Source organism: Lepisosteus oculatus, chromosome 6 (assembly GCF_040954835.1).
Source record: "Lepisosteus oculatus isolate fLepOcu1 chromosome 6, fLepOcu1.hap2, whole genome shotgun sequence".
NCBI lineage: Eukaryota > Metazoa > Chordata > Actinopteri > Semionotiformes > Lepisosteidae > Lepisosteus > Lepisosteus oculatus.
In genome coordinates, this window is record NC_090701.1 from 56,851,460 (window position 1) to 56,868,635 (window position 17,176).

Here is a 17,176-nt window from a genome sequence, read left to right on the forward strand (position 1 = left end):
CAGGGATCTGTTCCAATACCGGGCTTTCTAATCACCTCCTATTCCTTCACAGGTCTCATCGTTATAATATCATTCCTAAAAGATTTCACCTGAACACTTTTTCCTTTGACTCAGACACCTCCCAGAGTAACACTCAGAGACTTCTACAACAATTTTCACGGAAACTAATGCTTTCTACCATTTTCTCCCTCTAACAACAGATTACCCTTTCTGACAACAACATCAAAGAAGCTAAGGATATTAACGGCTAACAGCTCCACACCATCTTCCCTTTATTAAAAAAATCTCACACCTGAAGAAGGCTCCACAGTCGAAACTTTGTGTTTCCTTTCTTCTCTTTTCAGCATGGAATAAACCTATTACTTGTTCCTTTGCAGCCTACGTGTGCTGACGCAGCTACTGTACCTACTTGAACTACTAAGACAGCAGTGTTTTCACTGGAACAGTCACAGCACCCAGAAGTGATCATTTGGTATTTGGAGGGGAACTCTTTGCCAGAAAGATGTACTGTAGAACTAGGCTATGCCCTGTTACAGTAAGTGCTATTAATACAGTGATTAATCACATTTTCTTTTTCCTCTGGTTCCACAATAAGGGTGCACAAACTATGCTGTTTGAAAGGCACAACTAATCAGCTTCCGAACAAAATAAATTTGACCCGCACATGCCTGCTTACTTAACCATCAATCGGTGAGATTCACACCATCCGCTGTCACAATGAAGCCCAATCCATCATTCAGGATCCCAACCATCCTGGACACAGACTGTTCCCCCCCCTGCGCTCTGGTAAGTGGTACCACACTGTTAAAGCAGGACCACTAGACTCAAGAACAGCTTCTATCCCACTGCAGTGCACATCCTCTACAGCTCAGGGCCTCAGACTCAAAACACATCTGTACTCTGCACTTTCTACATGGTCTACCATGTTTCTTTTCACTACTACATGTTCATTGTTATCCACAACATATTTATTGTTCTGCTGTTATTATTTATGTTTGTAATGTACTGTCTACATTGTGTGGTTCTGTGTTGTCTGCCGTACTGTGTTCTGTACGTCCCAAGAGATCAGCACGAATTCCAAATCCAATGTACACCTACATATGGCAATAAACACCGCTACTCTCCTGCTCTCTACTCTGTCCCAGCTGCCAGACAATCCAAAAGTGGATTTCAGGTGTCTAGAACCTGCTGCTGCTGCACGACAGCCGAGATAAACGCACGTGTGCCGGATTCTGCCCGCCGGTCTTCAGGGCGCGGTTCTCCTCCAGCTCTGCCAAGGGCTTGGTGGGGATGAGGGTCCGTGGGGCAGGGGGCTCCACAGTGCACACAGCCCACCGAGCTCTGCTCCTCCAGACAGCTCACCAACAGGACAGGGCATGGCTGCCGAGCACAGCTGCTTCAGGTGCTTCGCGACTTCCAGTGAGTCTCCTCAGCTCCCTTAACAAGGAACCCCTCAGAACTCAACACACCTTCCTCCTTTTCTTGTAGTTAGCCTTCTTTTAGAATTTATTACATCATTTTCAGAAATTGTGTAGCATTAAAGTAACCTCAGAGGAATCGTTAATTTGTAAGGCATGAGCATTTACGCTGTAATGTGAATAATTATTCATTTCAAACCGCAACATGACTTGGCATGGCTACAATTGTTGGCGTTTACCTTATTCATTCCGTTTCATTTCATAATCCATTTTGCAAACAGATTTTTATGTCGCTGTGTGAAAATCTTCATGCTCTGTACTGTATACGCATGGGTTTTTTTGCTATTCGCTTGACTATTTATAAGGGTTGCAAAAATGGTTCAATTAAACCAAAAATGAATAAGATGGTCATTGTTATTCATAATTACACTTTTAAATCTTTTTATATAAAATGCATTAAGTATAGAAATAATTGACATATAGCATTTATAGGTGAGGTACTGTATAGAACATGGCACAAGCCTCAGAGTTCAAAATCCCATATTACTTGTTCGTGAGATTCACTCCATCCGCTGTCACAATGAAGCCCAATCATTCAGGATCCCAACCATTCCAGCCATAAACTGTTCTCCCCCCTGCGCTCTGGCAAGTGGTACCGCACTGTTAAAGCAGGGACCACTAGACTCAAGAACAGCTTCTATCCCACAGCAGTGCACATCCTCAACAGCTGACTGCAATGCCTCAGACTCAATGCACGTCCACAATATTTTTTTTTACAAGGTCTACCTTGTTATTTCAGTACCACATATTTATTGTTCTGTTGTTAATGATTATGTGTGTAATGTATTGTCTACAGTGTGTGTTGTTGTCTGTTGTACTGTGTATGTCCTGAGAGATCAGTGCAAAAAAGAACTCCAATGTACTGTACGTGTACTGTACATCTGACATAAACTCTACTACTACTATTACTATAGTAATACTACTATTCTACTTTGTGAAAGGGACAAGTACAGAATGTGTCAATAAACGTGTGTAAGACAAATAAAAGGTGTGTAAGATCTTCCCAAATGGGCTGTGTTTAAGGGGCAGACAAAATAAATTGATTGTAAAATCCGAAACATAGAAGCACAACAGAACTGTGCTTTACTTACAGTGTAAGTAAATAAGTAAGACAACTAAACCTGCATCCTCACCCTTCTATACACGACCACGTCAAAAAACCTACCACTGTGCTGAGTTCATAGTGGTTTTACATTTAATGACAATTATAAATAAAAGATAATTATAATGTATAATAATGGTTTAAAAACACCACATCAACACAAGTGTCATAGCTGTATGCTAACTTTAAGAGGTGCTATAAGCTTTAAATGTTTTGAGTATTTGTTATGTACTTTGAATATATACAGTATATATTTCTACAAATATGAGGAGTTTTATTTATTTTGTCCTTATTTTAAAATATTTGATTAATACAGTGTGGCTAGATATGTAAGAATATGGCACATGCTGACAGAAAAAATATAAATGTACTTTTCAGCAGTACATACAGTTATCATTGTCATCATGATATCTTTTAATACACAGAAGACACAGCCTTTCAGCACCTCGGACAGTTCAAGGATTGATATTAAACTAATATCTTGAGCAGTTCTAATAAGAAGCCCCTTCAATTATTTCTAAAAACGTCATTGCCAATATTTTATTTTATGAAACTGCAGTGCACTAAAGGCCCGGTGAAACTGCTCTTGCAATGGTCACCATGACAAGTAAGAAAAAAAAGGTCTACGTTTCTTCAGTTACGCAGATTTTCTTGACTGTTATTTCTTATGATAAATGTCTCAGGATAAAAAAAAACTCTTAAAGGCATTCACTCAATCATTGTATAAAGGTATGGACAAGAAGGTAGATTGGACATCTGTAAAATACTGTGGAATACTGTACATTTGTAGGATTCATTTATTTATTTGCCTTATTAGGGGTCAAGCAACAATGTTGTCTTTTGATTTCTATTGTTCTATAACATTGTTTTCAAATGCGGAAGAAAACTTAACCCCCTGACGAAAACACATAAACACATGGCAGCATTATAAAAGGCCAAGGGAAGCTTGCATCTGAGACAAAATTACACCAAAGGCTCATGGGGTTGGGTTTGGCCATGAACTTGGCTTTAATATAAAACAACTGAACAGGCAAAACCTGGTGAACATGACGGACGGTAGGTCACCTTGTCACTCAGGGGTGGTCAAAATTTCTGTTCCATAAAACAAAGCACAGGCATCTACTGTAGGACACATAAGAGGACATCAGAAGTGCTTTATTATATGTGTCCTTATTTAAGACCTTTAATTCTCTCTTTAAGGTCAAATGCTAAGGTGTTTCAATAAAAATGAGATACACTGACCTAGTCACATATAATTGTTGCTAGTGTAACAGGGCACTAAGAATGTTACAGAAATGACATCATCCCCCATGAAGCCTCAAACAGCATAGAAGCAAAAGACCTGATATTTTGTCGTATTTGCAGTGTCTGCTCTAGGCCAATGAATAACCATAATCGAAACCCCTCAGGGCCAGAGAAGAGCTACACCCATCCAACTTGCAGCTACTGTATATGTATTTTTACACACCTAGAATTGAAGGTAATGAACTGTAAAACATCTCGGATATAAGTGCGTAATTAGTAAATACCCATCCATGCATTTCCTAACTGCTTCTTCCAGTCATGGGGTGCAGGGGAGCCGGAGTCTATCTCGGCAAGCAAAGGGCGCAAGTAAGGACACACCCTGGATGTGAGGCCAGTCCATCTCAGGGCACGTACAGACACAAACACACACACTCACACTAGGTTTCCTCCGAAGCCTGTTCGAAACGAGTAACTCAGTACTGCAGTCTCCTCCGTGATCGCCGTTGTAACCTTAACCAGTCCCTTCCAGGGTAAGATCTTTCACGGCGCGCCTCTCTTTGAAACAAACACTCAGAGCCTCGCCGTGAGGCTCAATATGTCACCGTCCCCTGACAGCGAGGGTCTCACTCAGACCCAAGTGGACACAAACCTTGAGGTCTCACCACGAGGCTCGGTATCTCACAGTTGCCTGGCAGTGAGGGTCTCACTCAGACCCATCAATCGAGCCAGATTCACACCGCGAGTCTCGGTGCCCCCCTGAGTCAAAAACAATGATTTTCGATCTTGGGAAACTAGAAAATGATGGAAAAGCATGAAGTTTAAGAGAAATAGAATGATTTTTATGGAATCAACAGAAAATGGGTAGCAATTGTTTAAGGATATTATGCTTGAAACACAGACCCAAAATAACAGCACAAAAAAGCTAAAAGAACAGTAGATAAAGGATAAAAGGATAGGTCAGTGCATCACAGACAATAAGAAACATCTGACAACAAGCATACTGTACAAGGATGTACAGTATTTCAGGGATTACGTTATGTAGCGGAGCTAGTTCAGATACGGTGACGTGATCGCCCTTACTGCGCGTAGCAGGGACCTCAGCTGCCTGGGCTGAGGGAGGTCTCCTTTAGCTCATGGGGCTGGTTCCCTGTTGCGTTACGCCAGAGACCCGGGTTCGCGCCCCAGGTGCTGCGGGACGGAATGGGTGGCGGAGGGCAGGACCCGCGCGGAACTGCGACGGTCACAGCAACATGGGTTCAAAAAAGTTTGATCGTGTTGAACTATCGCATCTTTCACAGAGCACTCTGTCTCACAGTGCTTACGCGTCCGAAGGACGGATCTTTGGTGTCCAGTACTGTATGTGTCTCAGGACAAGTGACACTAGTTATGCATTCCTCGTTCACGTTCAAGTGGCGTCTTGGGCCATCCAAAGGTCCAGGTCTGCACCAGCCATCCTGTTGGAGGATGGTTGCAAGAGGACACTACACAACCACCCAGTACAGCCGGATGGACACAGAAGAGCCACTATGCATGAGGCCTGAGTGAGTCATCTGTGCACCCTCATTGTTTAATAGTACGTACTGACCAGAATTCTGAGTCCAGAATGGAAAATGACAATTTCACAATTAGCCGATCCCAACACACACTGCAGTACAATGCTGGAGAGGTATTCATCACTAGAGAAGCTGCACAGGAAATTCAAAAAGACTTTGACAACATTCAAGGACAGTGAACACTTGGCAGATGGCATGTAACGTAGACGAGTGCAGAGTGTTACATGTACAGCACTTAGTAAAAACATTAATTAGAAATAAAATGCAAACCGCTGACCTAAGAAAAAGGATTAGCTGTGTGCGTTAAAACATATTTTACATCTTCTAGACAATGTGGAAAAGCAACAGAAAGGCAAACAGGATGTTAGAACTAAGCTTAAAAACAGAATTTTAATAAAGGGATTGTATGTTAAAATTACACAATGCACCAGTAGGATCTGATTTGAAATATTCTGTGCAATTGTGGTTACCACATTACAAAAATACATCTCTGCTCTGGAATCAGTCCAGACGACAGTGACCAGATGAATTCCTGGGCTGAAAGGAATGTCCTGTACTCACATGCTGGAAACCTAAATCTTTTTAGCCTTGAACGGAGAAGGCTGTAACGAGACCTGAATCAAGCGTTCAAACTTCTCAAAGGCATCGACAAAGTCACCACAATGGACTAGATTCAGAACCAATTGTGAAACACAAGCAAGAGGACGGAAGAGGAAACTACTGGCAAATAAAACACATTGACAAAGGAAGAGGACTACGGTAATACTACCAGCCGTATAAATATATTATATTTAGATTCTTAAATTAATACCATTATTCATTTCTTTAGTTACGCAATTCCATATTATATTCCCTATTGAGCAGATTCTAAAAAGTACACAGTTTTTACTGCAATAACAACAGCAAGTATTCATAGAAAAGGTTAAAACATTATAGCTTTTTATAAAGTATATAACCTTAATATAGTCAGAACGTGCACGTCAAAACGGAGTGGAGCGGTGGCTCTGTGGCTCAGGATATGCACCTGTGGCTGGAAGGTTGCCGGTTCGTATCCCGCAGCCAGCAGAGGAATCCTACTCTGTTGGGCCCCTGAGCAAGGCCCTTAACCCCAGCTGCTCCAGGGGCGCCGTATAAATGGCTGACCCTGCGCTCTGACCCCCAGCTTCTCTCCCTGTCTGTGTGTCTCATGGAGAGCAAGCTGGGGTATGCGAAAAGAAAAACTCCTAATACAAGAAATTGTATAGGGCCAATAAGGAGATCTTAACCTTTCCAAAATAACCACAGCAGGTGACCAAGTTAAAGAAGTTTATGAAGAAAGTGGAATACTGTTCTGTACATTTTATTTAAGCTACCATTCATATTCAGTATGTATAATATATTTATATTCCCAAATTAATATCATTTATGATGATATGATGTTCATAGACGTTATGCTCCTGTAATTTTTATGCTCAGCTACCGCAATGTCCCTTTATTTGTAAAATTCCATATTAATATTCCAGATTAAGAGGATTTAAACGTGCGCAGTAGAGAGATTAAATGAAGTAATCGTTTCACTAACAACTAAAGCACCGCAAGTGCCGCCTGTCGATCATCCCTGACCAGCGAATCACAAGCCACCGCAACCTGCAGCCCCACCCCCGCGTTACGGGGTTTCACCATGCATTTTGAATGGCTACATCCGTATTCAGGACTGATGATACTGCTAACCTTTTTACACAAAGGGTTGCGAGGGTATGGAACAACCTACAGTATCCAGTCATGTTGTCAGAAGCTCATACCCTGACTTCTGTCAAAGACAAGAGCTGGATGAGATCCTCAGATCACTTAGTAGTCACCAAACAAGTTGATTCACCTCTCATTTCTTATGTGCTCTCCCCAGTTACTCTTTCGACTGCAGCTAATTACCACTGACATCCAAAACATCTGAAACATCAAAACGTAGAATGAATCTTTCAAAAGGAAATCCATATCTTGATCTAGGAGATTTCATCTGTTCGCAGACTCACGGTGGACGGGGAGTAAGAAAGCAGTGTGGTTTTAATTAGCAGTGAGTCATGAAGTGGAAATGTCTGCCACATCCAGGGCTGCCGGCCAACTCATTACCAACTCCTAAATGGTTGCACACTTGGAGAGAACATGTCTGCAGACTGTTTTTATTAAGAAAGAGAAAATTTAAAGCAGGAGCATTGAGCTGGCACGTGGCCCAGCTGGCAGGCCCTTAAGAGAAGTGATACAAGTCACAAAGTATAAAGGTAAGAAAGAAACCCCAGTGACTTTAGCAGAGCTGCCACTGAAAATACAACAGCCATAATTCACACCAGATGGCTACATCAAGTGTTGGAATGCAATCGCGTTATTAATGGGAGCAGCACAGAAACGAATGGGAAAGCTGGGTTACACTGCTGTGTGCATCTCGAAGCAATATAAATATTGAATTAAGGTAAGTATTGCATACAGGGAGATCATACACATTTGGTGAAGTTTATGTACAATTTAGTTGTATTGATAAGCCGTCTAATTAAATTGATGGGAGGTGAACATCTTGTAATCACACTTGCTTCAAAGCGCTAAGCAAATCTTGGGGAAACATCTGCCAACTTCATAATCAGCATCCTGGGACACTTCAGGAACAGACTGTTTAGAGAACTGATTTTTCAGTTTTGTAAAAAAAAAAGAAAAAAAGCTGTTTAGAAAATGATGGAAAGGAAACATAGTGCCAAACTATATCCGCAAAAAGAAGCATGCTTATACACAGAACTATCACAATTCCAGGGTACAGTAATATGAATTTAACACCACATTAAAAGATAAAGTAATATGCTAAGATCATACAAATAGCTCTCGATAAAACAATCTTTCTCATCAAATTTGTATAATTTAACTTAATTTTCTCACAGTGTTATCTGAGAGGTTCCAGTGAATCAGCACAGCCTAGCAAATTCGTTTGGTACGCAAACGTCAGACCTTTTTGGCTCTATAATTTATGTGCCTACATTTTGTGTGGATTTCAAAACAAAATCTGATGAAGCAAAATGTCAGATGTAAACGTGCTACATGCTAAACTGGGAAAAAATAAAGACTGTAGCCAGAACAAATAGTGAACTATGAGGAGCTAGAAGGTAAAATAAGCCAGAAGAACTCAATAGTCTCCTGGAGTCAAGAAAACAGGCCTCAACCACATGTATAAAAATCTCAACTGGAACAGGACCTGCATTGTAAAACTTGCAACCCATCCAGAAGATGCAGATGAACCATGAAATAAAAGGGTACGGTCTAATTAAAATCGGATCAATTAAATCACTGTTTAGTGTTAACTGCAGCTGTTCCACTGTGTAATCAAGTAACACAAAGGGCTCGGGGTCACGCTGGATCAATTTAAGTGTTCTGGGTGGCTTGGCCTGATCAAATGATTCTCAGTGTTATTTGAGGTAACAACATCAGACAGACTCTAGGCTGATTTTTCGCCTGTTCTGCATGCATGCTGGCCTCCATCATGACTGCTGGAATGAGCCATCAGGACCAATAGCAGTGAAAGAAGCCTTTAAAACCACAGTTTTCTTAAATTAAAAATGGAAGAACTCTTTATAACAGAGCAAAAATCTGTTAAATCCAGAGAAAAAGTCGTTTAAATCTCAATGATGTGTGCCAAAACATAAAGTCAAATGATCTTTTTCTTTTACCCAATGGATTTGATAAACTTTCAATATAGGATGTCTACAGTAGGTCTTTATAATGGTTTTTACTGTATGTTAAAATCATACAATAACTGTTATGTAAATTTAAACTGGTAATAAGGAAATTATGTTTCAAAAGACACTCCAGACAAAAACAGAATATAAAAACTGCTACTAAACTGTTTTTTTTTTTGAAAAATTAAGGTTCAAGGTGATTTATTTGTGTAATTTACCAAATAACCATTTAAAATATAAGGAAGAAGTAATAGGTTTATTCCATGCTGAAAAGAGAAGAAAGAAAACACAAACCCTGCATTTTCTTTCTTCCTTTGCAGCCTACACATGTTGACGCAGCTACCCACCTGAACTATTGAAAAATAAGCTTTATTCACAGCTAATTTCATATTTGGAAAAGGAATTCTCTACCTGTATTACAGGAATACCTTTAAAAGAACAAGTAATAGGTTTATTCCATGCTGAAAAAAAGAAGAAAGAGAACACAACGTTTTGGCCGTGGAGCCTTCTTCAGGTTCAGAAGGCTCCACAGCCGAAACGTTGTATTCTCTTTCTTCTTTTTTTTCAGCATGGAATAAACCTCTTACTTGTTCCTTTGCAGCCTACGCATGCCGATGCAGCTGCCCACCTGAACTACTACCTTTAAAAGAGCTCTAAAACAGCTATTTCAAGTTACCCAAAGGTGTTCTTCAATAGTACAGTTTGCGATACGTGACAGCTAGGGCAGACAGTCCAGGAAAGTGGTTTACACACTCCCACATTTAAAAAAAAAAAACATCCACAAGTTTGAGAAGAACACACATGGAACCAAGGCATGTTTCTTTAGGAGAAAATGTGTCTTAGATTACAGGCTGTCAGCAACACATGACACCACTGTGCTTTAGGCTGGAGGCAGTCATCCTTTTCCCTGAGGTTTCTGCAACTTCATTGTTTTGCCCTCAAACCCAACGGACAACTCCCATTCTGTCACCGCTTTTCTGAGGGCTTCTACAACCTCAAATCAGCGGCACAATACTAACGTCAAAACAGCATGCTTCATAAACTAAACCGCGGGTCAAAACATGCTTTGAGCAGTGGAGCTCTCAACACTGAGATACTACGGACACTTCACCTTACTTTCTTTTAAAATAATTTTCACTAGAAGTAACAACACCCATGAATTAAGTGTCCTGAATGGATTATGGGGTGTTTAGTGAAAATGTGGCTGAACGCTAACCTCCTGGCCAGGGGACGAGGAGGCTGGGGCCCCCTGTGGGGTGAGGGGTGACCCAGGGGCAGCTGCAGAGGGGGAGATGGGGTGCAGGTGGGATACAAAAAGACGCACGTGAAGGAGAGAAGGGGATGTCGTAGGTATTTATGGCGTTTTAAAAGAGGAAATGAGTCATGAATGATTGCTAATTACTGACAGCCGAGTCTGATTGAACTTGGTTGTTGTCATCCCTCCTGGACTTTCGTTACAAACTCCTTTTATCATCACAGCCTGGACCATCCATTATACAGGACCTGGTAGACTTAACCCGATGTCACCCAGTGCATTACCAGTAATCAGCAACTGAGACTTTCAAGAAGCATAAGGAAGAGAACAGGAGGGGGGGATCACTCAGCAAGCCTGTGCTTATCAAACAAGACAGGAATAACATCTAATTGGGAACATTCCAGGTCGTAACATCCATTACTCCATTACGATCAGGAAAAGGTTGAGAGGAGAGTATCAGGATCCTGGAAATAGTACAAAGTGAATAATAATTGGGTTTATTCCAGACCATAATGTTCCCCACTCATTATACTCCTACTAGTAATGGAGTGTAGCGTATCATAAACTGGAATACACCTGGAATTATGGATGCTTCTACAACATTTTTTTTTTTAAATGACAGGACATTGTTATGTTAAGTGTAAAATGTGGTTCCTCCTTTCCCTTTTCCCTAAAGACCTAATTTTAAACACAAAAAAGACATTCAAATAAAAACAAATATTATTCTTGTTTTTTCACAATTATTTTGTCTTAGCTGGACTGGCAATGTCATTCTTTCATAATTTCTTCCAGCAAAGGAAGAACAACTCCTGTCTAGGAGTACAAAGCTTTGAAATTCTCTGAAGGTTCTTGCATGTTACAGTAGAAACTGCACAATAGGAGCAACAAGGAAAGTTTTACAATGGCACAGAAACACACTTTACTGACCCACCAGAGAGCACAGTGTTCCAAATTACGCATGCAAACATAACAGATAAATAACACGTCAATGCTTCTGAAACACTCTTCTGCCACTGGTGAAATACCGGACTGAGGCAGCAAAACGATGAGTGCAGAGACTTGGACACATCTATCCTAGACAATAGTGACATTACCTGATCCTCAGTTTCAAAATCCTCATTGTACTGTGCCATGTCCTCTTTGGGGTTGTTCTGAACCAGGCTTCGACACAGAAGCCAGGTCGACAGGCCAGCGATAAACATGCCGATGTCCGGAATGAACACTCTGACTCCATTGCCTGCGTCTGCTCCCCTCACACTGCAAAGGAGAAGAAAGATAGGCATCAGGAACGGGAAAGGGGAAAAACATGTACTAAATACAGGTACATCCACTTCGCATACTGTATCTGTGCAGTATGCACTTATTGCATGTAGCTACTAAACCGCTGGTGTGTTTGTGTCACCATGGCTGTCGAGCTGGAAGGCTTTATTTCTCCTCCCCAGAAAAACAAGCCTTTACAGATTTTTTTTGCAAGAAATGCCTTCTGATGTACTCGGGCGCATGTGCTACTGTACCAGCTGACCGGCTGTGAAAGATTCAAAATAAGACTAAGATATAATAACTTATAACTTTATTGTCCATCCAAAGATTCATTATTAAATTGCAGTTAGTAGGCAGACAAGGTACAGTTACTCATGCATTCGGACTAAGAACTGCTGAATTAATTAGAAAACAATACACAATACAGGTTGAATGCTTTTATTTGGATGTTGTAATTAGTGGAGTATCACAGGGATCTGTATGACCACAGGACCACTGTAATTCCTTATTCATATCAATAATACAGATTCCGGTACAGTTAGTAAACTAGTCAAATTTGCAGATAGTACCAAAACAGAATGATTAGCTGTCAATGGAATTTCACTGTTAAATGCAAATTGCAAAGGAATTTAAATACTGTAAGATGCAGAAAAATTGAAGATCGGGCAAGCGCTTAGCAAATTCAATTTAACATAGATTAGTGCATACAGCAATGTTACACATATAATAGGTAGCACAAAATAAATTATAGATACAAGATGTAAAACAGAACTTGATTGAGCTATCTATGAAAAGAAAAAAACAGTGTACTGTACAGTGCTGTTCTCACTTATCATATATTGATTACTTATTAAGAGCTGTTGAGTCAGAATTAAGTGAACTCTTGAAGACTCCCTTAAGTTCTGCCTGCTGCTGTAGTTGGATACAATACCCTCCAAGCAGAGTATGGGACGAGTGCACAAACATCTAAACAACCAGGTGATTTAAGAGCTCAGTGGGAATGGAAATCAGCAAACACAGCAGTCCCCCTGGACCTTGCTTGGGAACCAGCAATCTTGGCAATAAAAAGGCAAACCAAAAAGTTAGGATGAGAAATTTAAAGAGTAGAAATTAAATTAATGGATATTATGTTAACACTGTATAAACACAGTACAAGAACAATATAAGAGCAGATACTGTGCATTCCTGGGTGTAGTGAACTCTTAATTGAATACAGCCTGTCATTAATCCTATAATGACAGGCTGTATCTGATACTAACAGCAGAGAATCTTTCTTGATTTGAGCAAAGAAGACTACAGGAACTTCAGAACAGTTAACGTGTACAAAGAGACTCAATTGTAATAAACTGTAAGCAGATTGACCATGAGACCTTGCCTTCTCATACTAAGCTCATAAAAACCATGCTCTCAAACCTAGAATCACTATACTAAATCAACGGAATGGGGATCTATAAAAAATAAGAATATTCCAGACACAGCAGGTTCTACATGGTCTCAACTTATCCTGGAGCTGAACCAAGATAACATTTATTTATGACAAGATGACAAAAATGCTCAGCTAACCATATCTGCAAATACATATTGGTTGCTGCACCCTTTACGATAAAGCCAAGGGAGCCAAGACTGTTTCCACAGAAAAGCAAATTCTGTACATAAATTGTGTCCTACTGTACATGTGCAATTTTATATGCATCTGTGAGAAACCTATCAACATAATAAAAGCTAGCTTGGCCTTCATTTAAGGGAATAAATATTTTCATTAAAACAAAAAAGACATATAAATCACATGCAAACGTGGGGGGAAAAAAAACTAATTGAGCTTGGATGAAATGTAATTATCCAATGAAGATTTGTTCCCAAACAACAACATTTTATTTTTAAGAATTGCATTAGAAAAGAGTCAGGATTGTTTAACAGGGCTAAATGGCACTGAGCCTATTAAGAAAGGTGACGACACCCCCTAGAAATCTGGACAGCGTGGAGTTCTCCCACAGCAGGCTGTTCAGTCTCACAGCACACTGGAGTTTGCCACTGTCTCAGAGTGGCGCTGATTCTGCTCTGAACTCAGTGGCTCTGACTGAATTCCAGCAGTGGCAGAGCAAAGCAGCACAGCATACATCTTCTATCAGTCTCCTGTTTTTATGATCCCCTTGACAGATAATACTCCACACCATTTGATCTGGTTTAAATTCAAAATAATTGTTTTAAAAGTTGCACTTGCATTTGCATTTAAAGCTCTGAAAGAGTTTAAAGGAGTGTTAAATACTGGCTTCCGTATGAAAGTATTTAATCCTTTATGAAGATGCATCTTCACCTTTATTTTTAAAAAATGAACAATGCTCATTAAAATATTATAATAATAAACTATTTTATACAGCGCCTTTAAAGGTGGCTTCTCAAAGCGCTTTACAGAATGACAACAACAATAAGAGGAGACAGTAGATGGAGGTACTGAATACAGTAGGAGCAGAGGGGTAAAGAACAGAGCCAGTTAAGTAAAGGCTCTTCTAAAGAAGGGTGTGAGTCTGGATTTGAAGGAGTGTAGAGAAGGTGACTCTCCGATATCTTTGGGCAGAGAGTTCCAGAGCCCAGGGGTATAAAAGAAGGCCCTGTCACCCACAGAGTGTAGACGGGCTTGGGGGACAGTTAGGAGACCAGAATTAGAAGAGCGAAGGTTGCGAGGTGGGGAGCAGGATGATGTAGCTCAGACAGGTACTGAGGTACCATGCAGAGACTTGTAGGTGAGCAAGAGGATTTTGTCGACACGAAACTTGACAGGAAGTCAGTGCAAGGACTCCAGGATAGGAGTAATGTGATCACTTGGACTAGACCTGGTCAGGATTCTGGCTGCCAAATTTTGGACATACTGGAGTTTGTTCAAAGTTGATTTAGAAACCCCAGCGAGTAGAACACTACAGTAGTCGATTTGGGAGAAGACAAATGTGTTGATCAGCTTTTCAGTCACAGTTAGTGATAACATAGGATGTAGTCTAGTGATGTTTCTGAGGTGAAAAAAAGATGTTTTGACAATAACCTGCACATGTAGGTCGAATGTCAAGCCTGAATCAAATATCACATCCACATTTTTCAATTTAGACTGAATGAAAATGTTTTTTCAGAAAGGTGTTAAATAATGAGCAGAAGCCTGTAGAGACATTTGGACAGATGAATGTGTAAATCTTAAAATCAAAAGGTGTCGACTTTGCTTTATATAACTCCTGTCATTAACTCACAATATGAAGCCAGATAAAAAAATATATTGCATACAATTTAAATTAGCTTTGACAAGAAATGTGTTAAAAAAGGCAAGCATGGACATCAAAACATTCTACATAGAATCCCGAAGTCAATACCTGCTATCAAGATGAGAGTTTGTGTTACCTCATGGTCATTATGGCAAGAAATGCCTACAGCTCAGTTGATACAAGAAATAAACTACACTGTATAGTGGAATCAAACGGCATTACTGTATATATCATGTAGTTCTCTCACTGGGTCTTTAAAGCACTGTGCCAAAATTAACTTTTACGTTTAACTAAATTTACAAAGGGTTTCATAAGGTATTATTTTGACAGAAAAAAAATCAGACTTCAGATATATGTCCATATTCCGTGCATTGCTCCTTAATTTCTATAGTTCAGTCAGATTCTAATTAAGATAAGAAGAGTGATTAGAATAGCAAGCAGTATTAGGGTAACTCACCTGGCTCAGGTGATCTTGAAGAGAAGCCTGCAAGAATGGGGCTCTCTACAACACCCCCCCCAACACACACCCACCCACCCCTCTTCCTTGACGAGGGATGAGTCAGAGAACGAGGGTGAAGACGGGGTGCAAGGAGAAGGGAGGTGAAAACGAAACGGGCAAGCGAGTCAGCGAGGAGCAGGACGTGGAAAGGAAAGTACAGCCGGCGGAGCTGTGAGAGCTGGACTGCTCGTGAACTTCCGCTCTCCCAGGCGGAAGAGAACGTCAAGACCCAGCACACGCACGGCCAGTCTCCGAGCAGCTGGACAAGTGCTGTCCCCAGGGCTGGGTATCCCTCAGGCTGTCGTGCAATAGTAACTCAGGGTGCAGGGGCGCTTGCAGTGTCATTTTAGGACTGGACTGTACCTCTCCTCTAATCAGGGCCGAGACACAGGGTTCGCAACATGAAAAACGCTTTGGAGAAGCCATACTGTGTGTCACTGTGTGTGGGTGCTGCGCAGAGGAGATAACATACTGTATTTAAAAAATAAACAGGGAGAAGACACTCGCTTGCTGGAGTAACGCAGCTTTGAATATGTTCGAAATACCAATACACAGAACACGGATTCATTTACTGAATGCTCATTATTTGAATTAAAATCTCTATAAATGATATTTCAGGGCAACCATCCTTCTATGCAAAAGTTAAAGTTAAAAATATGTTGGTTTTGCAATAGTGTATAAAACATATCTAAGTACACCAAGGTATTTGTCTTAATATTGAAAATCTGGTGAAAAGCTTATTAAAGATTTTACATTATGTAGCTTTTTCAAATAAGATCATCTGTATTTACTTATATTCTACTTTACAATTATAACTGTTTACATTTAAGTAAGTTATATGCCTTCTTTTAGAGCCGTTTTTAGTTATATTGAATGATTTATCAAAATTTGACATTCTGACATCTGTATTCATTAGTAAAGCCTTTATCAACTTTGGAATATTGGGTCCTTTGTTTTTGAAGTTATATGCCCTTTGCCCTACATACATTTAGAGTGATGAAGTCAACTATTAGTACCTGCATAGTCATTTATAAACCACCCTCCTCATTGGATTTATTCCAAATAAGATTTAATGCTTGTGTAGGGTCTTCAAGAAGGGACTGATCACATTATTTATGTCGTCATTTTCACAGAGCTGCTCTGTTTCAATTGTTTTTGTGAGGGAGTAGGGGGAGGGAGAGAAAAAGTTAAAGGATTTTTTGTTCCACCCATGTTAACTGTCCGTTGAGACCTTTCCTATAAAATACAGCAAAAAAATACTTGTGTAGACATATTTTTACGAGCAAAAATACCAAATCATGCACATTTGTCAAGGGAAATATGTATAAACTAATTCTAATAAAAGTTAGATGCAAACTAATAAGATGGTTTCAGCCAGAAATATAAAGCATCAACACACTAACTCAAGAGCTGTCTTTGCAATGCAAAGAGTGGAAGTGTACTTAATTCAATAGGTCATTCATTCTTAATTTAATTAATGAATAATTACGATTAAAAGAGACGTAATGTATAATATTTTTACAAAAGCTAAACATTAACATTGCCTTAAAATATCGCTAACCTCCCTTAAGTTTCTAAAAATTTTACACAAATATTTGGATGCACTTCCTGCTAATTACGCATATTACACAACATTTCAAAGGGGAACAGCAACTGGAAAGTTTAGCCAATTTGCTTTGAAGTCAGAGGCATTTGTCTCATAAAATTTAACGAGCAGCCTACCACACTTGTTAACACATTTAAACACACAAAAGGGTAAAGGATGTTTTACTCGTGTTTCAGCAACCCATTTTAATGAATCCTCTCTATATCTAAATGGTTTGTACTTTATTGGTTCAAGGTTCCTT

The 17,176-nt window shown here is 39.9% G+C and overlaps 1 protein-coding gene across 4 annotated transcripts in view; it reads right to left on the bottom strand.

The window, feature by feature from the left end:
• Positions 1 to 17,176, bottom strand: part of LOC102682176 (piezo-type mechanosensitive ion channel component 2) — a 118,856-nt gene that overhangs the window by 81,910 nt on the left and 19,770 nt on the right. For all 4 annotated transcript variants that reach the window (XM_069191625.1, XM_069191626.1, XM_069191624.1 and 1 more), the window contains exon 2: positions 11,420 to 11,582. In XM_069191625.1, the coding sequence (XP_069047726.1) occupies positions 11,420 to 11,527 (108 nt within the window). In that variant the 5' untranslated portion in view covers positions 11,528 to 11,582. The remainder of the gene's footprint in view (positions 1 to 11,419; positions 11,583 to 17,176) is intronic.